General features: G+C 38.9%; 1 protein-coding gene across 4 annotated transcripts; it reads right to left on the bottom strand.

The window, feature by feature from the left end:
* Nucleotides 1–6437: 6437 nt before the first annotated feature.
* hs2st1b (heparan sulfate 2-O-sulfotransferase 1b) lies at nucleotides 6438–20060 on the bottom strand. Of its 4 annotated transcripts, XR_015096547.1 has the most exons (10): nucleotides 19471–20060; nucleotides 18749–18996; nucleotides 18561–18646; nucleotides 18353–18491; nucleotides 18178–18275; nucleotides 16993–17150; nucleotides 16614–16893; nucleotides 10270–10480; nucleotides 8591–8708; nucleotides 6438–6454 (listed from the first exon to the last, which is right to left on the bottom strand). XR_015096547.1 is itself a non-coding variant. In XM_086090058.1 (7 exons), the coding sequence occupies exons 1-7, from the start codon at nucleotides 19592–19594 to the stop codon at nucleotides 16667–16669; spliced, it is 1080 nt and encodes a 359-aa protein (XP_085946184.1). In that variant the 5' UTR covers nucleotides 19595–20060; the 3' UTR covers nucleotides 15473–16666. The 4 variants fall into 4 exon arrangements, 1 of the variants encoding a protein (XP_085946184.1); XR_015096546.1 differs by lacking the exon at nucleotides 6438–6454 and having other exon boundaries at nucleotides 8018–8708; nucleotides 10167–10480; XR_015096545.1 differs by lacking the exon at nucleotides 6438–6454 and having other exon boundaries at nucleotides 8018–8708.
* Between the last annotated feature and the right edge of the window lie 2306 nt (nucleotides 20061–22366).

Below are 22366 nucleotides of genomic sequence, written 5' to 3'. Positions count from 1 at the left end.
TCTTTGTGTTGTATTTCAATTTAATTTGTCTTTCAGGCTGAGAAAATCAATTTATGAAGACGTGTGTGGGAACGTGGTGGGGGAAGACTAATCTTGTCAAAATGAATGCTTGACACATTATTTGGACATCTGTGTTAGTCCCCCCCCCACACGCGAAACGTTCTTTTGGTTTATTCCATCCTGAAGGAGGCCCATCTAAGTCTCGCATTAATAAACAACCCAAGCTCCAGGTATTTGTGCTTTTATCAAATATCTTGCATAAATGAATCAAAGCTATTCTTGTGCTTTCACAAGCACATTTCAGTGCGAAGAAAAGTGCAACACAATCCATATACACACACACACACACACACACACACACACATTACAAATTACTCTTGTAACAGTTTGACTTTATTCTCGTAAATTTAAATTGTCTTGCATGACTTGTTTTTGTCGAGTAATATTATAACTTATTTTTTTAAATTAGAACTTTCTTATATTTTGACAACAAAAATTTAATTCTCTCAATAATCACACATTTATTTTTTCTTGTAATAAAAAAAAATTACCACCCTTTTCCTCTTAATATAGTCTTTTTTTTAATACAAATTTTGTCTTAAAAATTATACATTTTTCCTTGTAACATATTTGCATAATTCCCATAAAACTACAACAATTTCCACTATTATTAAATAGTGGCATATTCGCGGTTTGGCTATTTGTGGATTTTGTTTTAGGAACCTATCTTCTGTTATTTATGAAAAAAAATTCTATAACATGGCATAAAGAGGAGGATTTATTTTTCCATGGCAAAAAAATGACTAATTTAAAAAAATAAAAATAAGGGACGAAGGATCGTAATTAATCGCATGATAATTTTATATCTGTTATAAATGTACAATAAAAAAAAATAGTATATATATTTTTTAACTAATAGAAATAGTTCACATTAATTTTTTTACGTCTATAGTCGTCAATGGCAGTGAATGAGTTAATAAATGGCGCGTGTTGAGCTGTTGTGTAACGGCTATATTACACGCGAGGTTGCGATATTGTACTGTACATCATCGCGGCTGCGATTATCTACAACCGAATCACAGTCGTGATGGATTTCTTGGACCGTGGATGATATTTGATCATTCTTTTTATTTCTCTTCTGCATGGTGGCGGTTCATCCACACACAAACGGCGATGCCTCACATTTGTGCTCATCACATCTGTAGCGTCGTCATTCAACGTTTCCACCACGTTAGCACTTAGCTCATATAAACCATCTCCAGCCTGAGAACGGAGAGACGTTCCCGAGCCGGCCGTCGGCAGAAATCCATAATCCACGGCCGCAACTTAATGGCTGTTTTAATGAAAGCGAGCGTTTGGGGAGATAAGAGCGACGGCCCACTGTAAGCCAATGTGCCAAATGGAAATAAATGCAAGTGGCAAGGTCACTAATCAATAGCCAGTTAATTAATGAGGACTGCGCCGGAGTATGGATTTGCAAATGCCGGACTTTTTTTTTTTTTTTTTACTTCAATCGTTCAACGACGTCAGCGGGAGGAAAAAAAGAACACGCCAATGCTTATTCACCTTGAATGTGTCATTTGCGTGAAGGCGGGAAATATTTAGCATCAATGACCAAGAGACTTATTCAATGTTTCTACGAAAACTTACATCAGATCCATCAGATGTCTCTTTTGATTGTTTTTACTAAAACACATGTTCATTGACGGTTGTCTTAAAAACGAACGTGAGGTTCATGAAGACAATATATTGCCTTTGATGTTTTTGCAAAAAGCACATACGCTAGAACTCAAAATATCGGCACTAAAATGTCAACGTTAGGTTCACTGTGAATTTGTCATGTTTCGGATCTGTGCGAGTTGGGCTTTTGTTTGTTATGGGTGTTCTTGTGTTTTTTGTCTCGTGTTCCTGGCTTCTTCCCTTGTCTCGTTATGTCTAACCACGTCCGCCTGTGTGTGTGTCTTCCCTTCCCCAGGTGTCTCATTAGTGTCGGTGTATTTAGTCTGTTGTGTTTGTCCAGTCGGTGTGGGTGCAATGTCTGTTATGTGTTGGGAGTACGTGTGTCAAGTCATCGTCGCAGCCAAGTCGTCCTCGTCACAGCCAAGTCGTCCTCGTCGCAGCCAAGTCGTCCTCGTCACAGCCAGGTCGTCCTCGTCGCAGCCAAGTCGTCCTCGTCGCAGCCAAGTCGTCCTCGTCACAGCCAAGTCGTCCTTGCCAAGAAGCCATAGCCTCAGCCAAAGTCATAGCCACTCCATGTAAAGTCAAATCAGGTACTGTCACGTCACGCTCATTGCAGTCATGGAGACCAGTCTATTCTCGTCCCGTCCTGTCATGGCAACCAATGGCCACGCCCCCCCAAGCCACCCTTATCCACTCACGTTCCATCATGACAATATTGAGATTCTACATTGACAATATTCAGAACATTTTGTAAACAATCAAGACAATGTCTAAAACACATCATGTTAGGTTCATTGTTTATTTTGTAAAAACTTTGACGATAAAAAAATAACCTTAAGTAAATTTTTCATAATTTTTTTTTCATGTGATTCAAAAAAAGCTTTTGAAAAAGTTAGAGTGAGACGATATAGAATTCCGTGCAGCTGAAGGCGAACGTAGCTAAAAAGAAAAAAAAAAGGGTAAAAATTAAGTCGTGATTACAATTACAGGACATGACACTTAGCTGATTTGAAACCAAATTTGACAAAGGCCGTCAATGGCGTCGATGGCGGTTCGCTCGCCAGATCCCCAATCAAAAGTTTGCCGTGTATAATTTGACGCAATCACATTTCTCCACAGTCATCCAGTGCAATCAGGTAATCAGAGGGAAGCATTAACAAGACAAATGGAGTTGGAAAAAGTGGGTGCGCTCTGTTTGCGGGAACTTCCCACCGAGAAGATCCCGGACCCCCCGCCCCTCCGCCTGATTACCCCCATCACCCTCATACGGCGCCGCCCCACCGCCGCCATGTTGGCTGCTGATTGACTTGTGTGTAAAAAGTCTGCAGGTAGATTATTACTCTTAGGGGCCATTGGTGTCAAGTGATTACGCTGCGCTGTTTTTGACAGAACCTCGTCGCCTCGTTAAGAGCGTTTCGCCACCTCTCCTTTGACGATGACGTCTGATTGGCTGCTGGCCTGCCAGCTCCGAGACCGAAACTCCAACGCTTGATTTTATGTTGAAATGCTAAGTGTTGTCGTTTTACTACTTGGAATAATACCGGACATATTTTCATAAATAACATACAATAATAATTTCCAAAACAGCAAAACGCATACTGCTACCATACGTACCTTCAGAATCTTTATGGCTGTTTTTGGCCACGCACAGACGGATTATAATTTTGAGGATTTTTAGAAAAAAATTTTTTTGGACTCTTTACTTAATCTTATTTCATGCTACGCCATAAAGTTTTTAACATGTTTTCATAAACATAGCACTCATGTGTGTAAACATCACAGACAGTCCTCAATGAACTTTTATAAATATTAATATTAGGGTCTGATGTTTTCATAACCCACAAAGACCATTTTGAATTTGATGAACCTAATATACGCGTTTTTCGTCAACAAATAATTTTGATGATGAATCTTGGCTACGATTTTTTTGTATGTAAAAACAAAAATAAAATCAACAAACATCAAAGACAAATTTGAGTGCCCAATATGTTGGCGTGACCAAAGACAAGTTTGAGTTTTCAAGAGTTTTGATAATCAGATGTGTTGACGTTAACATCAAAGACAGTCTGCGACAAAGTTCACATGCATTTCTTCATAATCAAAGACCATTCTGAGTCTGATTTTAGGTCGTTTTCAGAAATATCAAATCATTTTGAGTTGCTGATGAACCTGTCTTGTGTGTTATCAATAAAAAAATTAATGGATGTCCATTTGGTATGTTGGCGTGAACATCAAAGACCAAAACAAACCTAATGTTTTTTTTTTTTTTTTTAACAACGATCTAAGATAATTTTGAGTTACTGATCATCACAAATGTACATATTTTTGTGAAAACATCAAAGACAATTTTAATTACTAAAAATGAGTAATTTGCAAAAAAAATCAAAGACAACCTCAAAGACTATTTCAAGGCGCAGAAGAAGAGAAATATGTATGTTTTTGTCAACAAAGCCAACCTAAAATAAGTTTTTGAAACCATCAAAGATCATTTCGAGTCTTGGAAGAACATATACGTGTTTTTGTAAATACCAAACAATTTTAAGAGTCCTCAATGAACCTAATTCTTCGGCGACTCAAAATTCTTCCTTGTTTTCATAAACATCGTAGACAATTCAGAGTCTGATGAACCTCGCGTGCATGTTTTGGGGCAGTTTTCACTGTTTACTGCAAAGTCACTTTTGGATCCATGCACAGTCTTGACGGGGGCTCTCCTCAGCAGCCCCCCCTACCACCGCCACTACACACATACATACACACATAACACACGCCGCCACCCTGCTCGCCTATTGTGGAGCTTTGTAATTGGCTGTGTGTTCATGACAAAAGAGTCTCATGGAGAGACTCTGATGAGAAAGTGCCTCAATCCAGATCCTTTTGTTTCTGGATGGCCTTAATTAGAATGGCTGTAAAGAGCCCCACAGCCAAACAGAGAGCCTATTACGCTTTGCTCTCCTCCTTTGTTGTACTCACGTCCTCCTTTTTTTTTTTTTTTTTTGGGGGGAGAATTAAAGAAAATCTGGAGTGAGCATTGCGAGGGCGCCCCCTATAACGACCTCGAAGAAGGCATCCTGAGAACCGACTTTGGATGGAAAACGTGTTCCAGACTCTAGATTGCCTTTGAAATACATGGAAACGCATACGTTGGGTTCGGCCGATATCTTCAACTGTATTCGATGTTTGCGAAGACACGCGATATTCATCAGACATTCTAAATAGTCTCTGATGTTGAGGGAAAACATGTACGATATCTTTAACGTGAGCGAAAATACGTACGTTGCATTCAACTGAGACTCAAAATTGCCTCAATTTACAAAAACGTCGGCAAAACTTACTAAGCACAATTGTAAATGGGTTTTGATTTGGTGACGGCGATATTGGAGGTGGTGGTCAGAAAAAAACACAAAATCCTGCGGAGATGTGCTGTGGACGACACAATTAGCGGCCAAAGTCAACGTGCTGTTGGCAGAACCTTGATTCCGTACCCCCCCCCCCCCCCGACCTCGAAAACAACCTTGGAGCCAAAGTAAAGACAAGCCCTCCTTTCATTTCCTCTGCACCTCCAGGCCGTCGCCCCTTCGTGTGATCCCCCCCGAAAACCGTGTCGCACGGGCGGTCCGAGAAAACACAGATGGGCCCCGACGCTCCCCGTTGATGTTGACGTTCGGCCGCGGACCCGCGATGGGGGAACAAAAAGTTCAAAAGTAATATTATGGCTATTGATGTAAAGTGGTATTGAAGTGAGGGAATATTAAAACTTGTCAATAAACACATTTAAAAATGATTTTTTTTGTAATGACTGCTACTTTTCTTGACTCCACTGACAAAAATTCTTGTAAAAACAATTTTTCTTGCAATATGACTTTTGTTGTTAAATATTTACTTTATTCTCTTAAAATTACGACTTTTTCTCTTGTAATTTATTTCAACTCTTTTGCCATTAAATTATTACTTTAGATTCATATTGCCACTTTTTTCCTCATAAAATTGCAACTTTATAAAATGTCACTATTTTATGTTCTTGAAAACATTTTTGTAAATATGTTTAAAAAAAACTGAGGAAAGTTTATTTTCTTCTCATAAAATTATGACTCGTAATATTTTGACGTTATTGTTGTAAATTGCTGACTTTTTTCTTTCACTAATTAAACTTTTTTTGTTATTGTAGTTTTGTAGTTTAGCTTTTGTAGTAAAATTTTTACTTTATTCTTGCAAAATTCCTTTTTTCTCGGAACTGCAATATTACAACTTTGTCATTAAAAACGTTGTTGTAAAAATACAACTTTTCGCTTCTCTTAAGACTTAAGAATTTTTTGCTTTATTCTTCCTATTGTAAAATTAGGACTTGTTTCTTGTAACATTATGATTATTTTCAAGTCCTGACTTTTTTTTTGCAAATCCAACTTTATTATGATTAAAAAATAATAATAATTCAAGTAAATTAATGATTTTATTTTTTTTTACTTTTTATTTCTGTCATTAAAACATTACGAGTGGTCATTTAATTTTTACGTTAGATTATCATTTTGGTTTCACATCAAAGTTACTTGAACATTTTTGACAAGTAGGACTCTATATATCACAAAATGTATCCAGTTGTGTGTCATCTTGCATATCGTCAAAAGCAACAAGCAATTGCGGACGCATCTCCGAGCATGAAGGCTAACTACCTGCAGAAAAGTGTGGCTTCATCAATCTTGTCGATGTGGCGTGGCGGGACGGCGGCGAGTTGGGAGGACGCTTGCCCTGACAGTCACGGACGGTCAGGCGGCTCAATCTGTCAATCAGACACCAGATTTACCAAACGTAAAGCCCGGCTGCGTTTATGAAATATATTTATGTACGGTCGCCGTATACCTTCACAAACACAAATTGGAACAACCAAAACGCTTACTGTTTTGATATGACAGCAAAAAAAGGTCATTTTCTCACCCTGAAATTTGAAATAAATAATTAAAACTTTATAATGAGATGCAAAATATTCACAACAATATCAAAAATTATCCTTTGTTATTTTATTTTTTTTATGTTTACAAAAGTGCTATGCCGTCACAGATTCTAAATTATCCATTTAAAAACACACACACCCAAAAATTGCTATTGATGACAAGAATCTAACTACGGTATTCTTCAAAATTACTAAAATTGGAACGAATTAATGGCATCCCCATAGATTTAAATTGGCAATGATGATTTTGAGTTTCCAAATTGCGAATAAGAGAATCACGTGGTTCACTTCATTGGGGTGATGCATTCATAGAGCGTGGGAAATATTAATGCTACCTAAAAAACGGAGAACGTAAATCCTGCTCATCTTTTCATCGTACATCTTCTTCCTGTTTGCAGACAAGAGAGTAGCGACTCATTAGAGCAGGATGAGGATCAAAACAAGACTTTCTTTCATTGATATGGAAACACGAGACGGCGGCTAGTGTGGTAAAAATGTACGACATTAGGCGGAGAATGAGGCAGGCCTTTGTTGGCCGCTTCCTGGAGGACAGGAAGTGAGAGACGCGCTCACGTTTTTTGATCACGGCCCGCTGACGGACGAAAATGGGGGATCACAGAAGATCATAGTGGGGCTCGATGACAACAGGCCAATTTGGACGTCCTTGCGCTTCTGCTTGCGAGCCAAAATCTGTCTGAGAATCCTGGGAACGCTGCGACGCAACACGCGCGTTCCCACTGGCTCAAAATGAGTATCGGTGAGAATTTGTTGAACTTCTTGTAATATGACTTATTGATTTATTCATTTTTTAAATATTATTTTCTTGTTAAAATATGGCAATTTTTTTCTCAGAAAAAAATGACAAAAAAGATTGTATTCTCATTTTCAAGAAAAAAAAGTATTCCGACTTTTTCCCTTTTGTAAAAATTCGATTACAATTTTTAATAAAAAAAACAACTTTAATTTTAAAATATGTTATTCTAAAAATATACTTTTTTGTATGTTCTTTCATAAAATGTATTCTTTCATAAAATATACATTTTTGTACCCTTACTTCTTATAATATTTATAATTACATTTCTCATGAAAATACATAATTCTTATGGGGGAAAGAAATCAAGAAAATGTAACAGTTTTTTTGTTTAAACTGGATTTTTTTTCTTTTGTAAAAATGCAACTTTAGTCACATTTTTATTTCTATAATTTTTTTATAATAAAAATACAAAAGTTTCTCATAATATTGACTACGAAAATACACAATTTATTCTTGAAACATTACAACTTTTTTTTAGAAAAAACAACTTTATTCTTGTAATATTCCAACATTTATTTTCTTGTAAGAAAAATATTGTACAACTTTGTTTCCACAATATGTTGTCTCCCCCAAAAAAATTCTCAGAACATGTCTTTAAATTCAGCAAAAAAACACAACTTTTTTTTTTTATCAGAAAATTCATCTTCACTCACGTGACAGACACTTTCTTCTGCGATAAACTACAACTTTTTCTCATTAGATTCCCCAAAAATTTGACTAATCTCACATGACACCTTTCTTGTCCTTGAAAGAAATCTGACTTTATTGTGGTAACATGAACAATTTGTTTCAGGTAATTTGCGGTGCCGTGCGACGCTAGTCCAGGGCGACCAGAAAAACAAGACATTCCAAAGTGTCCGTTTCAGCCGCAGATTAGCCCGCCGAAAGCAAAACAACGGATGGCGCGCTAACAAAAGCGTTCTCGCCCACCCGCTCATGACTTTAGGCAAGCACATCTGCAAGTCATCCACGGCGGGCTGGCCAGGTGGGACGTGCCGGTCCGCTACTACACTGCACACTTTGCAGCGTTAATGCATTGCAAACACGCCGTGGCCTTTGAGGTGCGAGGCTAGTGTTTCCCTCGACGTTATTGAATTAAACAATCAAAAGCCGCTTCGTGTTTTGCTTTGCTTTTCATTACGGGACGTTACCTTGCCGACGCACAATCCTCCTCCTCCTCTTTTGCTTTTGCCCTTTCTCGCCGTTTGCATTAAGAAGTCATCATGGAAATTTTGATGAAGGATTTTCTTCCTACGTAAAATGGATCATCTAAGGAGGAGAAATTCACTTTATTTAGTTTGTAGAAAAGCATTTGATTCTTACAACCTTTATCAACAAAGACGAAATATGACAATTTCAGGAAAGAAAAAAAACTTTTTCTAGAGAAAATACAACTTTCAAGATATTTTTTAATTACTTTTGAAAAAGATTAAAAAAATAAAAAAAATACATTTTTACTTTTTCAAAAATAATAATACAACTTTACAATATTGAAACTTTTGTCCTCATAAAAATACAAGTTTATTTTTAAGGTATTACATTTTCAAGAAAAAAAATTACATTTTGTTTTAATTTAAAAATGTTTTAAAAAATTTTTAAAGATTAAAACCAACTATTTTCAGTTCTTTTAGGTCAATACATTTGTCAAGAAATTTTGGAGAAAAAATATATATTATTTTTTTACAAAAAAAACAATACCACTGTTTTCTTGTGATTCTCGTAATATTACATTTTTTTTTCACCAAAATTAAAATAAATAAATAAATGTATTTATGGTCAAATTAAGACTTTTTTCAATAATTTTTTTTTAATTATACTTTTTTAAAGAAAAAAATACTTTGAAAAAAACCCTGTAATATTAAAAGAATAAAGTTGTATTTCCCCCCCAAAAATTGTCACAACACCTCAGAATATTATGCCTTTCTTTTTTTTTTTAAATATGAAATCAAACGTATTTCCTGGGGAAAAGTGTAATTTTACAACAATAAAGTCCTATTTTCCATCATAACATAAAATCAATTTAATACATTCAATGGCCACAACATTAGGTACAATCAAATGATTTCCCTAAAACTGATAAAGCAGAAGGATGGAAATCCCTCCGGCCGATGGAGCAGCCAGCCAAATCGAAGATCAGCCTCCTTACACAAAAATCTGCTTATGTGCATCACATATTTTGTATTGAGCGGTTTATTTTCCGATTTATCTCCAAGGATTGGCTTGGTTGCCACAGAACGCTTTAAAAACCTGAAGGGAGGTGACGAAACTCTAAATTTATTGATATTGGAAAATTGCGGGCTCTTCAACAAAATGTCACATTTACGTTTTCTAAAAACCAAGAAAGTTGTAGCGAAATGAGAATAAATTTAGATTTTTTTCAATATTTTTTTTTACAGCATTGTGAGAATAAATGAGTTTTCTTTTTGATAAAATGTCATAGTATGATAAGAATGAATTCAGATTTAAGTGTAAAAATAAATAAATAAATATATATATATATATATATATATTTTTTTTACGAAAGCATTTAGAATTTCCCCAAAATATCTTTTCAAAACTTTTTGAACGAGACATGAGTTTCAAAGTTGACATTTCACTCTCGTGTTCGGGCCAGTTAGTGACAACAAAAATCTAAAAAACAACAAAAACGCCAAACAAACTTTTTTCCTGAAACTGTGACTGCAAAGCAAAACTTTCCTTGCCTTTGTGCTCACACACAAGACTCACCAGGGAATTTCTGGAGGGGAGAAAAAAAATCTGATAAAAAAAAAAAAAAAAAAACAAGAACGTAGGAGGAAATCCAGAGTGAGGATATCGTAATGAGTTCCACCTGTTTCCTTGAAGCCGGCTCCAGTTTCCCTGTACAAACGCATGCAGATTAGCCATCAAAGACCCTCGCCGCCGACGCCGCCATGACCACTCAATGGGCCCTTTGTTGCCCGTTTTCAGGAGGGAGGGGGCGTGGTGGTCCACACCAGAGGAGGAAACACAAACAGGCCACTTGGAACCGCATTTACAGTAAAAGTCTCGAGAAGTCAGGCCTGAAAAGACACAGGAAGTCAACCATTTTGGGTCCAAGCGGTGTCCATCAAATTTGACAAATTTGGCAGATACTCTGGACAGATCCAATTGTGACCAAATTAAAAAAATTTAGCCCGCAAAGCCAGTTTGACTTAACATGAAATTTGGTTACCATGGGTGTCATGAGTAGACCCACAATAAAGTCTCAATACGCAACAGCGGAAAGGACACAGGAAGTTTGACATTTTGGTTTTAAGTAGACATATTGTGGTCATTTTGACCATTTCCAGCAGCCCTTCAATGACAATTCATTTATTTATTTTTTAAAGAACCAATCGCCATAAAATGTGGTAGATGAGTGTATGATGAGAAGACCCACAAAAAGGTTGTTAAAAAAAAATGTTTTTACGACATTTGGCCAAATGCAAGAGTCTTTCGAAAGACATTTTTTCCAAATTTGAAAATTCAGTCCCCGTAGCTAGTTTGACTTAGCAACATGAAATTTGGTAGGCATGTTTTATTATTATTTGTAAATCATTTTTTGAGGATCCTAGTAAGGGAAGAAAAATTGCCCGACATCATTTTCACTATCGAGATTATCATGAAACACAAAAAAAGCATCCATGACTATGATTGAAGCAGCCATTTTGGGCCAATTCCACTACTCACTCTTTTAAATGATTAAATGTAAATGTGTTAAAATGAAACGTTCAATACAACTGAACTTTCCTAAGGCAGTGATTCTTCCATACGTCACCAGAGGGAGAGAACTTTGAGAATGATGAAACGGCAAAGGTTTTGTCTGCCTATGCTACGTGATGCTTAATGATCATTAAAAAGATTGGACGCGTTCTCGCCACTGCGACAACTTGCTGATGAGACGATTGGTCGAATCATTTAAGGTCGCCATCGGAGAAGGACGCGGGCGCGATGCAGTGTCATGGAATGCATCTCACCAAGAGTATGACGCGGAGTAGGAGGAGGGCGAGAGCGCGAGACCCCATTCGGCATTCAGGCGCTAATTAGAAAAATTAGATCTATGAAAGACGGCGAGTGATCAAGGCCTTCAGCCCGCGCTTGTGTCGCGCTGCAGCAGCACAAAGAGCAGGCAACAATGAGGCGGGATGGAGGAGAAGGGACGGCGGGGGGATAGCAGATAAATAATTTAATCCATTATCTACTCTGCAAAGCTCATCAGCACCGACACACAATGGATTCAATTGCTGATTCTCCGCCAGCCTCCAGCAGGACGACAACGAGGGGAAGGGGGGGGGGGGGGCAGAATAGCAGAGGAGCAAGCAGCAGTGTTGGGTGTCTTCTTCCGCCAAGGTCAAACGACAAAAGAGCAATCTAATTAAGAGTTTCCCGCACGGGGTCAACCTCGCCACACAGGCACGTATTGTCCATTAGCTATTACATCATGTCCCGCCTGTCAGTAAATGACAGATGCTTATTAAAATGCCCCCACACCCCCACGCCTTTTCCTTCTGCCGCTTTAATTGATAAGAGTGTTTCCATAAAGTTGTCCGGTTTGAATACGCCGACGCTTCTTTTGCTGCGGAATGGGCGCCGGTCACGATCCGTTAAAATGAGACACAACTTTGTGTGTGTCAAAAAACAAAACAAAACTTCTGTTCACAAGTGATTTAGCAGTTAGCGGTTTAGCTGCTCAGTAAGTAGCTAAGCAACAGGCTAGCTTGAGAGGTAGGTGAGTTAGCTATAGCTACTAGCTGGTAGCTAGCGACTCACATTTGTGATGCAACATGCTATTAACATAACTAGTTGCTACACACTCAACTATATCACCGACATGATGCCAGGCTTACCTACTTAGCAACCTAGCTGGTAGCTACTCACCTATGCCGCTATGAGATTTTCTACATAAAGCTTACAGCGACCTAGCTAGTAGCTACTCGCCAATGTTGCTATGAGATTGCCTACGTAAAGCTTAGCAACCTAGCTACTCATCTTTGTCACTAGCATGTTGCCTAGTAGCTACTCACCTATGTTTCAAGCCTACGCCAGGCCCTAGCTTACCTACTTAGCAAACTAGCTGGTAGCTAATCACCTATGCCGCTTTTCTACATAAAGTTTACAGCCACCTAGCTAGCCTACCTACTTTACAACCTAGCCAGTAGCTACTCACCCAAGTAGCTATGTAGGCAATCAAATAGCAACATAGGTGAGTCGCTACCAGATAGGTTGCAAAATATGTAGAGTAACTATGCAAAATGCTAGCAAGATTGTCGAGTAGCCGACAGCTCGGTAGATAACGTGACATACTAGCTTGGCGAGTAGCAACCAGGTATTAAATGTAAACTCAGTGATACTGGACCTGAACATCCAAAAATGGGAAAGATGACGTTCGCAGATAATCAAATGATTAGTCTACTGATGCTAGCATTTAGCCCAGTACTGCCTAAGTGCAGCCTTAGCATAGCCAGCCATTAATCCTATTGGGGGGCCTTTAATGTGCGTCAGACCAGAAGGCAAGTATCCATTAAGGGATGAATTTGGCCCGGCTTTATGATGGTGTCCATCATCTTTTTTCCCCCCTCCCCAGCTCCATCCATCATCTGCACCAAGGCTTTCTTGGCCCACTGCCTCCGACACGCTGGCTTCCATTTTACCTCCCGTTCGGGCACATTTGCATAAAACACGAGTCGTACACGCCACCCAGCGACCCATCCAGTGACCGGTCGGTGGTCCCCTTTGGCCATGTGGGGGTCCGACAAGCTGTCTCGGATCTGCTCTGTTTGCTTTATGGAGCAAGAAGAGCTTGCAGCGTGAAGACTGCACTCAGAGGACAAAAAAAAAAAACTGAGATTGATTTCTTTTTTCACTTTAAATGAGGCATTAAATTCCATGAAATACATTTTAAGGAGTATTGATCACACTCACGCATACTGTATAATATTTTTATATACACGCCATGATCTAACTTCAATTGTGACGCTGCTAATGTGTGATTCTGATACTGAAGCTAAACATCAGTCACTACAGCGGTCAACTATTCAGAACTGGTTTTTGTCTACATGCATGCTTCTTGATATAGCTACTGAGAAAGGTAGAATCAAACTTTTTTTTCTGGTGGAGGAAGGGAGTCTATTCTTTCGTTTAGAAGACTTGGTGTATATAAACGATATCATTATATAAATGTATAATAAAAAACAATATTCTGCGGGTCTTGCGAAATCTGCTAAAATGCTCTGTACTATCTTTCAAATTAGACCTATATTCATGAACACAGCTAAAATGTCTTGAAAATCAAATGTCACAAAATGTCCCTGGAATGAACGCACGGCTTAAAATCATCCAGATCGCTTCTGTGTTGACAAAAAAAGGTCCTTAAAGTGAGATAAAGCGTAATGGAGCCATTGTGCTCATGTTGGAGAGTCTCGTCATTATTTCATATATTTTTTAAAGTGTCTGGTCACAGAACATTCTCCCAATTCGATGCCAGCATCATTACACGGAAAGCGGCAGAACAAATTGCCTGAGACCAAGTGAGAGTATTTATGTCCAAGTGAGCCTAATGGCGTCATTTGTGGGGCTGATGCTAATGTGCTATTTGTGTGTTCCAATGGGATGAGCTCAGGTGCATTTGGGGGAACTTGCTGAACGTTTTCAGGCCAGAGTGAAGAGCAAGGCGCTACAGGAAGAGGCGTGGCGACCTCTAGTGGCCAATAATAAAACCGCATTTTTTTTATTTTTTTTTACAATTGTCAAAATATACACTATATGAATATCATTTAAGTTTTCAATACTGAATTTGGGCATCAGTGACTACAACGGACAGCAAACAATTGCTAGTGTATCAAATTCACCTATTTTTAACATCAAGACTTGGCCACATTGACGAGAAATTGTTTTGAACAGCTGTCAACTGGAGTGACTGACGCGCATCAGAGACATTTCTATTGAAGCAAAGTTTGAATAGCTGTCCACTTTAGTGTCTTTTGTGCACGAAAATAAACCACTCGGGGCTTATTTTTAATGAAAGCAAGAAGCAGCTTGCTGTTGACGGAACAGGCCTTGAAACCGTGATTGAATTGGTTGCAAATGTGTTCCTAATTAACCTTCAAGCTCATCAGCCACAATCAATAGAGTTTTTCCCTCTAATTGAGACCGAGTAATTATCAGACTGTATTCATCTGCTTAATGAAACAATGTTCCAATACGCCTGCAGCAAAAAGCTTAATTGAGTTCCATTTTTTTCTCGATTCTTCCCGGCAGACTTCTTTTTTTTTTTGTGTGTGTCCGCGGCCTCAAAGGGGCGAACGGCCACGGACCGCTGGAGCGTGAAACTCGGCAAGCGGACACCTCGCTGGCAGAATTTTGTGGATCATCCTTCCTGTGAGACGCATTTGAGGGTTCGAGCTGGTTAAGTGCACCCTGATGACTGACATGCAGACATTATTAGTGAGGACGTTGTTGAACCGAGAGGAGGGACAAAATGAGAAAGGGGTATTAGGGCTATACTTTAAAAAAAAAAATCCCATTTATGCTATGATAATCTTGCAATTTTACGAGACTAGCAGCACATTACAGAAAAACGTCACAATCTCACGATAAATTTTGTTAAAAACTTGAAATGTCGCAAGATTCAAGTCAGGCTACATTTAGATTTTTTTCTTGGAAAAATACAACGTGTTTTTCTTGTACACTTGTGGCTTTTTTTCTCAGGAAAATATAACACTTTTTTCAAAAATTCCAACCATTAAAAAAAAAAAGTAGAAAATACAAATCTTGACTAAACAGTTTTTTTTTGCCGAAGATTATTCAAACCCTCCTCTGCCACCAAACAATATTACTTATTTCCCCAAAATGTTTCATACTACTAAAATGTGTTATACTACTATTCACCACATCCCCACAAAATAAATAACTAAATAATATTTAAAATATATATATATAAAATAAATAAATAATATATCCCCTGCCCCCTTAATTGCGTGGCCCTAACATTTTTTTTGGTACACAGTAGTGTAATAAAAACATCAAAGACACCATTTGAAGGTAGGCGTTTATGTCTGAAATTGAATCGGATGTGATGAAATACACACACAAAAAAAAGTGACCGTTTTGAGTGTCAACATAAGAAAAATGTGATAATGTTAATAATCCTCATAAAAAGGCACAATCAGTAGTACGACCCTGTACTTACCACTTGCATCGTCACACTCCATAATCGATCTAAGATGGACGTCACTGATGACGTCATGACACACAGACAAAAGTATTGGGACACAAAATATCACCTAAAGCACTCATTAACTCATTTGCTCCCAAAAACGTATAAATATGTTCTATTTTAAATGTTTTAAGTGTCCCAAAGACGTATTTATGTTTTTTATGGGGCTTTGATGCAGCCTCTCAACTGCACAAAACAGTTGAAGCAATGCTAGTTATTACAAAAACGGCCAGCAGGTGGCAGCAGAGTAGAAGAGATCAACCAGGGCCATGTTGAAAACAAGCTGATTTGTGAATAATGATGAAACTAAGCTATATTCTAATGCCAATTGCTGCAAAATGGAAACAGATAGAAATATACTTTTACTTCCTGATGAATCTTTAGGTTCCGTGTTTTCATAGCAATGGAACACAATATTCTGTGGGCCTTGCAAAAAAAACAGCTGGGAGCGAATATGGTATAGGTTTGAGTAAATTCAAACATTACAGGTGCCACATCTGGGTCAAGTTACCTACCAAAGCTCATGGTGGTATAATTCATAGAAAAGGTCAGCTGTACAGATGCCACGACTGTAAAATATCTCGCGATGCCTCTATAAAACAGCTTGACACATGTTGCTTCTGCAATTAGACAGATGTGTCCCAATACTTCTGCCCACATGGTACATTATTTGTGCAATTGCCCATTGTGATGTCTTGTGTGCTTCTACGCGAGCTTCCTATACTGACATTTGGTCCGTTAAAAGCAGTTTGTCCACTTTCAAGTCTCGCTGTGCGTTTCTGTAAACAAGTTTGAGAAATGTAGCGCATAACAAATCCTCAACAGTCGGATGAGCTTGCCAGTTCCTCAGCAGTCACTCGAAAGGTGCTAATCAACTCTAAAGTCGTTTCCTTGCGTTTCATAGTCCATTGTTTATAAAAAAAAAAAGAAAAAAAAAAAAAGAAAAAAAACACTATTACCTGTAAACAGTCCCAGAATCCAGCATGTGCGTCTCGGTCCTCCGCTGCCTCCCTCAGGCGGCTTTCGGGTAGATCTTCTCGTAGAAGAAGCTCTGCGGCAGCACGAGGAGCTCGCCGTCCTTCTCCCGGACGGCGTGCGCCCGCACGAACTGGAACTGCTCCAGCGCAAACTCGTAGAACTCGTTTTCGATGGCCCAGATCTTGGACTGCTGGAGTTTACCGACGGTCTCCCGGGTCAGGGGCTTCTTCTCGGTGGTCTTGCGCAGGTGGGACTTCTTGCCTAGGGATGACAACAGCGACTTTTAAAGATGCCATGTGTAACTGGAAGATGTAGCATCTTTCGTGGTAGGCTGTGAGGAGGTTTGCAATTTGGCAATACCCGTCTTGTAGAGGTCTGCGGCGCCCTTGAAGAAGCGCGGCAGTGTGGCCTCCAGCATCATAATAAAGTCTTCCAGCTCCTCGGTCACACCCACCAACAGGTACTCGTTGACCAGGTTGTACTTGGCCTGCTCAAGCGCCCAGTGGCTGCCCACATTCCTGCACATTTTACAACGTATGCACAATCAATGTATTATTCAGATAAGCGGCATGTCCAACAACTGTCAATGGCCGACAACTACAGTAGAATTGAGATCAAAAACTTGATACTGGCGTAGTATGATGGCAGTGAACTCAACTCAAGTCCACAACAAGCAAAAGTTTGGTGGCTAGTTAACAATTATTATTATTCAAAAAAAACAAAAACTTCAAGCTGTTTATTGCCATTCCAAGTTGTAGTTTACTGTCTAACCAAACATAATTAATTACACGTTGCGTATTTAAGTCTATCACGTAGCTTTGCCTTATGGCAATTTATTTTAGTTTAATGCTAACATACAATGCAAAACGAAGGTTAACGGCTAAAGAAGCTAGCGTTAGTGTTGCTGTGTTAATAATAACAATATTAAAAAAAAAAAATCCGATTTATATAGCACATTATTCCAGGACACCCAAGTGTGAAAATTGACAAAAATCGATTGACAAATTAATTATCAAATAATCAACAACTATTTTGATAGTTGACAAACCGTTTAGAAACATACAATAGTTTAACTTGAAAGTGTTCAAATCATTAGAATTTCACCCCCTCAGATTTCTGTAGTCCTCCATGAAAGCAGACTGATTATTTTTGTGCCTCATAAAAATATAAAATATTTATTTGCAAACATCTGCTTTTACTTTGGAAAACAACGATCAATATTTTTGCTGACTGGAGCTACTATTGTAGACAGACAATAACACAACTCACATATTCATTATCCTTTGCAAAAAAATGACTAATCGTACTGCAGCCTAAAGAATCAGTTATAAAACTCTTGTGTGCCTCCATTTGTATTATACTGCCCCCTTCAGGCCAAGGCGAGCAATGTCCAGTGAATTGAAGCAAAAAAATGTGTCCAAAAACTTATTTACTTCTTCACATTTTATTTAATTACGTTGTTACTGTATGTTTTTATACAGTTCACGATTGTAGAGTGCCATTTTTTCTTTTGAGAATGCACATGACAAAACATTTTGTGCTCACCAGCACTCTGAATGGTGTCCACAAAAGAAAGGGATTTGCAGCCAGAGTTTCTCGGGGGCGCAGTCAGAGCCGCCGGATGCCACGCACTCATCGAAGGTCTGCAAGACGCAGAGGAAGAAGAAAAATATAATGATCATGAGGGTTTCACACGGTTTTGAAGGCGCAAAAAGAGCACCTTCTTGTCGCCTTGCTTCCTTCGCCGCAGGCCGGGTCGGTAGTCGTCTCCGAAGCGCAGGAAATAGTAGTAGGACACCAAGCGCTCGATGGGGTCTCGCACCACGTTGATGTACAGGGGCTTCCCCTTGACGCCGTACCTAAACACAGAGAGCCTTACTAACATGCCAAATGTCAGCAAAAGAATGCGAGAAGGTGGCGGCTCTCACTTTGCGAAGTCCAGATAGGCCACGTGGCCGTGGTAGAAGGCGGGCTTCATCCCTCGCCAGGATGTGACGTTGTGAACAAAACGCATCTGCATTCAAAAAAACAAACTCCACGTTTGTTTGTTGCATTTTGATATCATTGTTCACGTGACAGCAGTTTGAAGAGATGCCCCAAAACAATCCGGTCAGACCTGGTCCTGCAGGGACATGACGGGGTTGTTCTTGGTGGTGTTGATGTGCAGCACGTGGAAGCGGTTCTTGGCGCACAGGTCGTATGCGATGTTGGTGAAGGATGTGCTGGCCGTCTTGGGCACCCGGTTGTAGATGATTACCATGTCGTCGTCACCATCGTTGTCCTCCAACAAGAGGCCTCGAGCGCCGTCTTTGCCATGGCGCTGCTGCTCCACCTCGGAGAGCTCGTGTCTGGCCATGGCGCGCTCTGGCGGATCAACGCACAGCAATGTATGAGTGTCGATTTCTTTTCAAGCACCACACTTTATTGCTATCTTTAAGTCAATTAAACATGTCGATGTCATTAGGTGACATTTAGGCCACTACAAGGACATTCTATAATTACTTATCCACAATGTAATCCTGACGTGTGGGCGTCTACTTCCTAACAGACATGACATCACTGGACACTTGATTAGGTCCACTGGCACGGTCTAATAAGACATTTTTCCATCATATTTTCATAGACTGCACAAAACAGGCGTGAAACATCCTTATTAAAATACATTTATTTAAGCGAAATACATACTAATTGTAATCTCTAAACATTTAAATGGGGGTTTTATTGATTACGTGTCGTTCTAAATTAGAAATGAGGCGTCCATTTTGCAAAATAGCTCATTTAAGACTTTTAAAGGTCATTATCGTCCAGCCCTAAATTCCAACTTGACAAATACCTTACCTAGTTTGGTTCTGGACTCTTCCAGTCTTTGGATCTGGTTCTCGATAAAAAACATGGTGACGGCAAACGTCAGCACGGCCAAAAGCTGCAACTTGGGCGGCATCATGACCCTGAAGAGCCCCATCAAGCATCACCACCGGGGCGAGGAAGGGAATAAGCCCTCGGTCCGGTCCGCTTCTGCAGTTTAAGACTCGCCGGCCCACGCAGAGTCGCTTATGGCTGACGTTGACCACGTAACATCAAACTAAAAGGATTCCGCCCCCAGAATCACAGATTAAAATCTGCTGCTTGGCGCCAGTACTTGATGCACGGTCGATTGTGCTTTAACTTGTTAGCTTCTATGCTACATGCTACTCGTGTTAGCATCAACTTCTCAACTCATTTCACATTTCTATTGACAAACGGCAACTTTTAAACCCGGCCGTAAACTTAAAGACCACAGAAGTTCGTCCATGAACAGCAGAGTTGATAGGAACGCGAAGAAAATGCAGTAAAAAGCGAACGTAAACAATTGTTTTGGTGTACTGCTAGCTTGTTGCTGAAAGTAGCGAGTGGGGCGTCATTTCCGCATCGTTCTTCTTCTTGTTCAAATAGAGGTAGACAAACCTGTGTTTGAACCGCAGTGCACCACACACTGGAGCCAAAACAAAATCGGAATTAGACACAGCACTTGTATCCTTTTACTTCAATATTAAATTTCATTCAATTTCTCAAATAGAAAATCTAAGATATTATGAAATACGAGTGTGGTGCAGAGTTGGGAAGTAACAAAGGACTAGTTTTTTGTTACTGTACTTTCAGATTGTTATTGGAATCGACTTTTTATTTGTTTTATCATCCATTTAAAACCATATGTTTACTTTCTACGCATCACAATGTCAAAATAGGCTTGTTAAAACATATATTTTTTAAAGTATCTGTAGATCTACTAACAAATAGAGTGTATGATTAATTTTGCCAACTCTGCCACTAGATAGCGCCAGAGCTGCATTTACAGAAATACGGAAATACTGTATTGGCTTCAGTTGACTTTGTATTGTCATTTGCATTCCAGTTACATTACATTTGCGATGAGTTATTGCGTTACATGCCACTTGTGTTTTACAGTTACAATACACTTTTTCGTTTCACTACAGTTACTTACATCATTATATTGCCAGATACATGGCACTAATGCACCATTGCAATGAATTATGAACACAGTTACATTGAATTGATAAAGGTTGTCTTTTTTTTTATATATCTAGTTATGTTATGAGTTATGACGACATCATTGCTGTGGTCAATTATAACAATTACATTTAATTGTCAGTTGCATTACATCACAAAGTTACACAAGTGACTTCTGCTATATTGTCAGTGACATTATACAGTCAGATTACATTGACAGCTACATTGTTTTTTTACTAATGCCAGTTTCATTACTTTTCCACAATACTCTCTGTTTTTGTTATATCTTACATTTAGAGCAAACAATTCAATTTCCCTGTGAATTCCACTATATTGTCAGTTACATCATACAGTTTCAACACATTGACAAGAGTGGGTTATTTTTAGTACATGTAATTAACGAGAGACTGAAATATGAGAACAATGTAAGTGATATTAAATTTGAACCCCACAGGTATTTCCTTCCTTCCTTCCTTCACGTTGTGAGGCTTAAAAAAAAAACTTTAGAAGAATTAGACAATCCATTCTCGCTGCATACTTAGGCTATTACTTCCATTAATTGTGCCCATCAAGAAATGTGATTTCACGCGCACCATTTTAAAGCCTTTAAAGTCTGTTCCCTGGGAAATAAAGACACCTCCCGGAGGGTTAGGAGGAAGCAACACTCTCGTCACACTGCAACAAAGCCTTTATTAACAAAAAAAAAAGAAAGAAAGAAAAGTGTACACTCGCCTGAATCAATGGTGCGGGAACAAGGCGGCCGCCAATTATCTCATTCATGGTACTTGTGCTGCAGGCCGGCAGATAACGTAGCACACGAGCGTGGATCAACCGTGATGACCACTGCGTTTATTCGCGATAAGGCTAATAGGATAAACAACACATTGCTTGTTTGGTCCCTGATGTTTTGTTTTGATCATCTCTGGTGTGATAGCCTCAAACATGCATTCCATTGTTAGCATTTGTTTTTGTCTCGCTGCGTGCTCAATTGAAATGAATTTCCCGCTACAACAACGGTTGAGGGCAGCTTGGTGACCGAGTGGTTAGCATGTTTGCCCCACAGTTCTGAGGTTCAGGGTTTAAATCTGGGCTCTGGCAGGTACTGTAGGCGAATTAGCCGCTAGCTATCTGTCGTCTGGCTTGGTCACCTGGCTTGGTAGTAGCTAGCTCGTTATCTGTTAACTAAATGGATTTTCTAGCCTTGTCTATGACTGGCAAGCTGCTTTTCGCTGCTTTGCCACTTGTTGCTAGTTAGCTAGCTGCTAATTAGCTAGTTAGCTGTAGTTGCGTTTTGTTAATAGATCGATAGATAGATAGATAGATAGATAGATAGATAGATAGATAGATAGATAGATAGATAGATAGATAGATAGATAGATAGATAGATAGATAGATAGATAGATAGATAGATAGATAGATAGATCATTATCGCCGCAAAGATATACTTTATTTTGTATTATTTGAGATCTGCATATTGCATAAAAGAAATCTACAATTCATTTAACTAACTGAGACTAACTGACTAACTAACCAACAACTTTGCTCCATGGAAATCATTATTTTTTTTTAACTTATTTATTTATTTATTATTACAAACTGATTGACTGGAGAGCCCTACTTTCTATACAGTTTCTTGGGCATTTGTTTCAAAGTTTTCCCAGCAATTAATTAACTGACTGACTGACTAACAAAGTTTCTTGGACACAAGTTCTGAAGTTTACACGCA

This window comes from Leptonotus elevatus, chromosome 11 (assembly GCF_054856555.1).
Source record: "Leptonotus elevatus isolate MCC_2025b chromosome 11, RoL_Lele_1.0, whole genome shotgun sequence".
Classification (NCBI taxonomy): domain Eukaryota; kingdom Metazoa; phylum Chordata; class Actinopteri; order Syngnathiformes; family Syngnathidae; genus Leptonotus; species Leptonotus elevatus.
The sequence above is the reverse complement of the archived record's forward strand: the minus strand, read 5'-3'. Positions and strand labels throughout refer to the sequence as shown.

What these genes read in the sequence shown, in the direction of transcription:
- hs2st1b (XM_086090058.1), bottom strand. Translation starts at nt 19,594, where the DNA reads ATGGGGCTCTTCAGGGTCATGATGCCGCCCAAGTTGCAGCTTTTGGCC. An exon ending in GCCTATCTGGACTTCGCAAA is followed by an intron (nt 18,492 to 18,560) that starts GTGAGAGCCGCC and finishes CTCTGTGTTTAG; the next exon opens with GTACGGCGTCAAGGGGAAGC. An exon ending in GGACACCATTCAGAGTGCTG is followed by an intron (nt 17,151 to 18,177) that starts GTGAGCACAAAA and finishes TAAAATGTGCAG; the next exon opens with GAATGTGGGCAGCCACTGGG.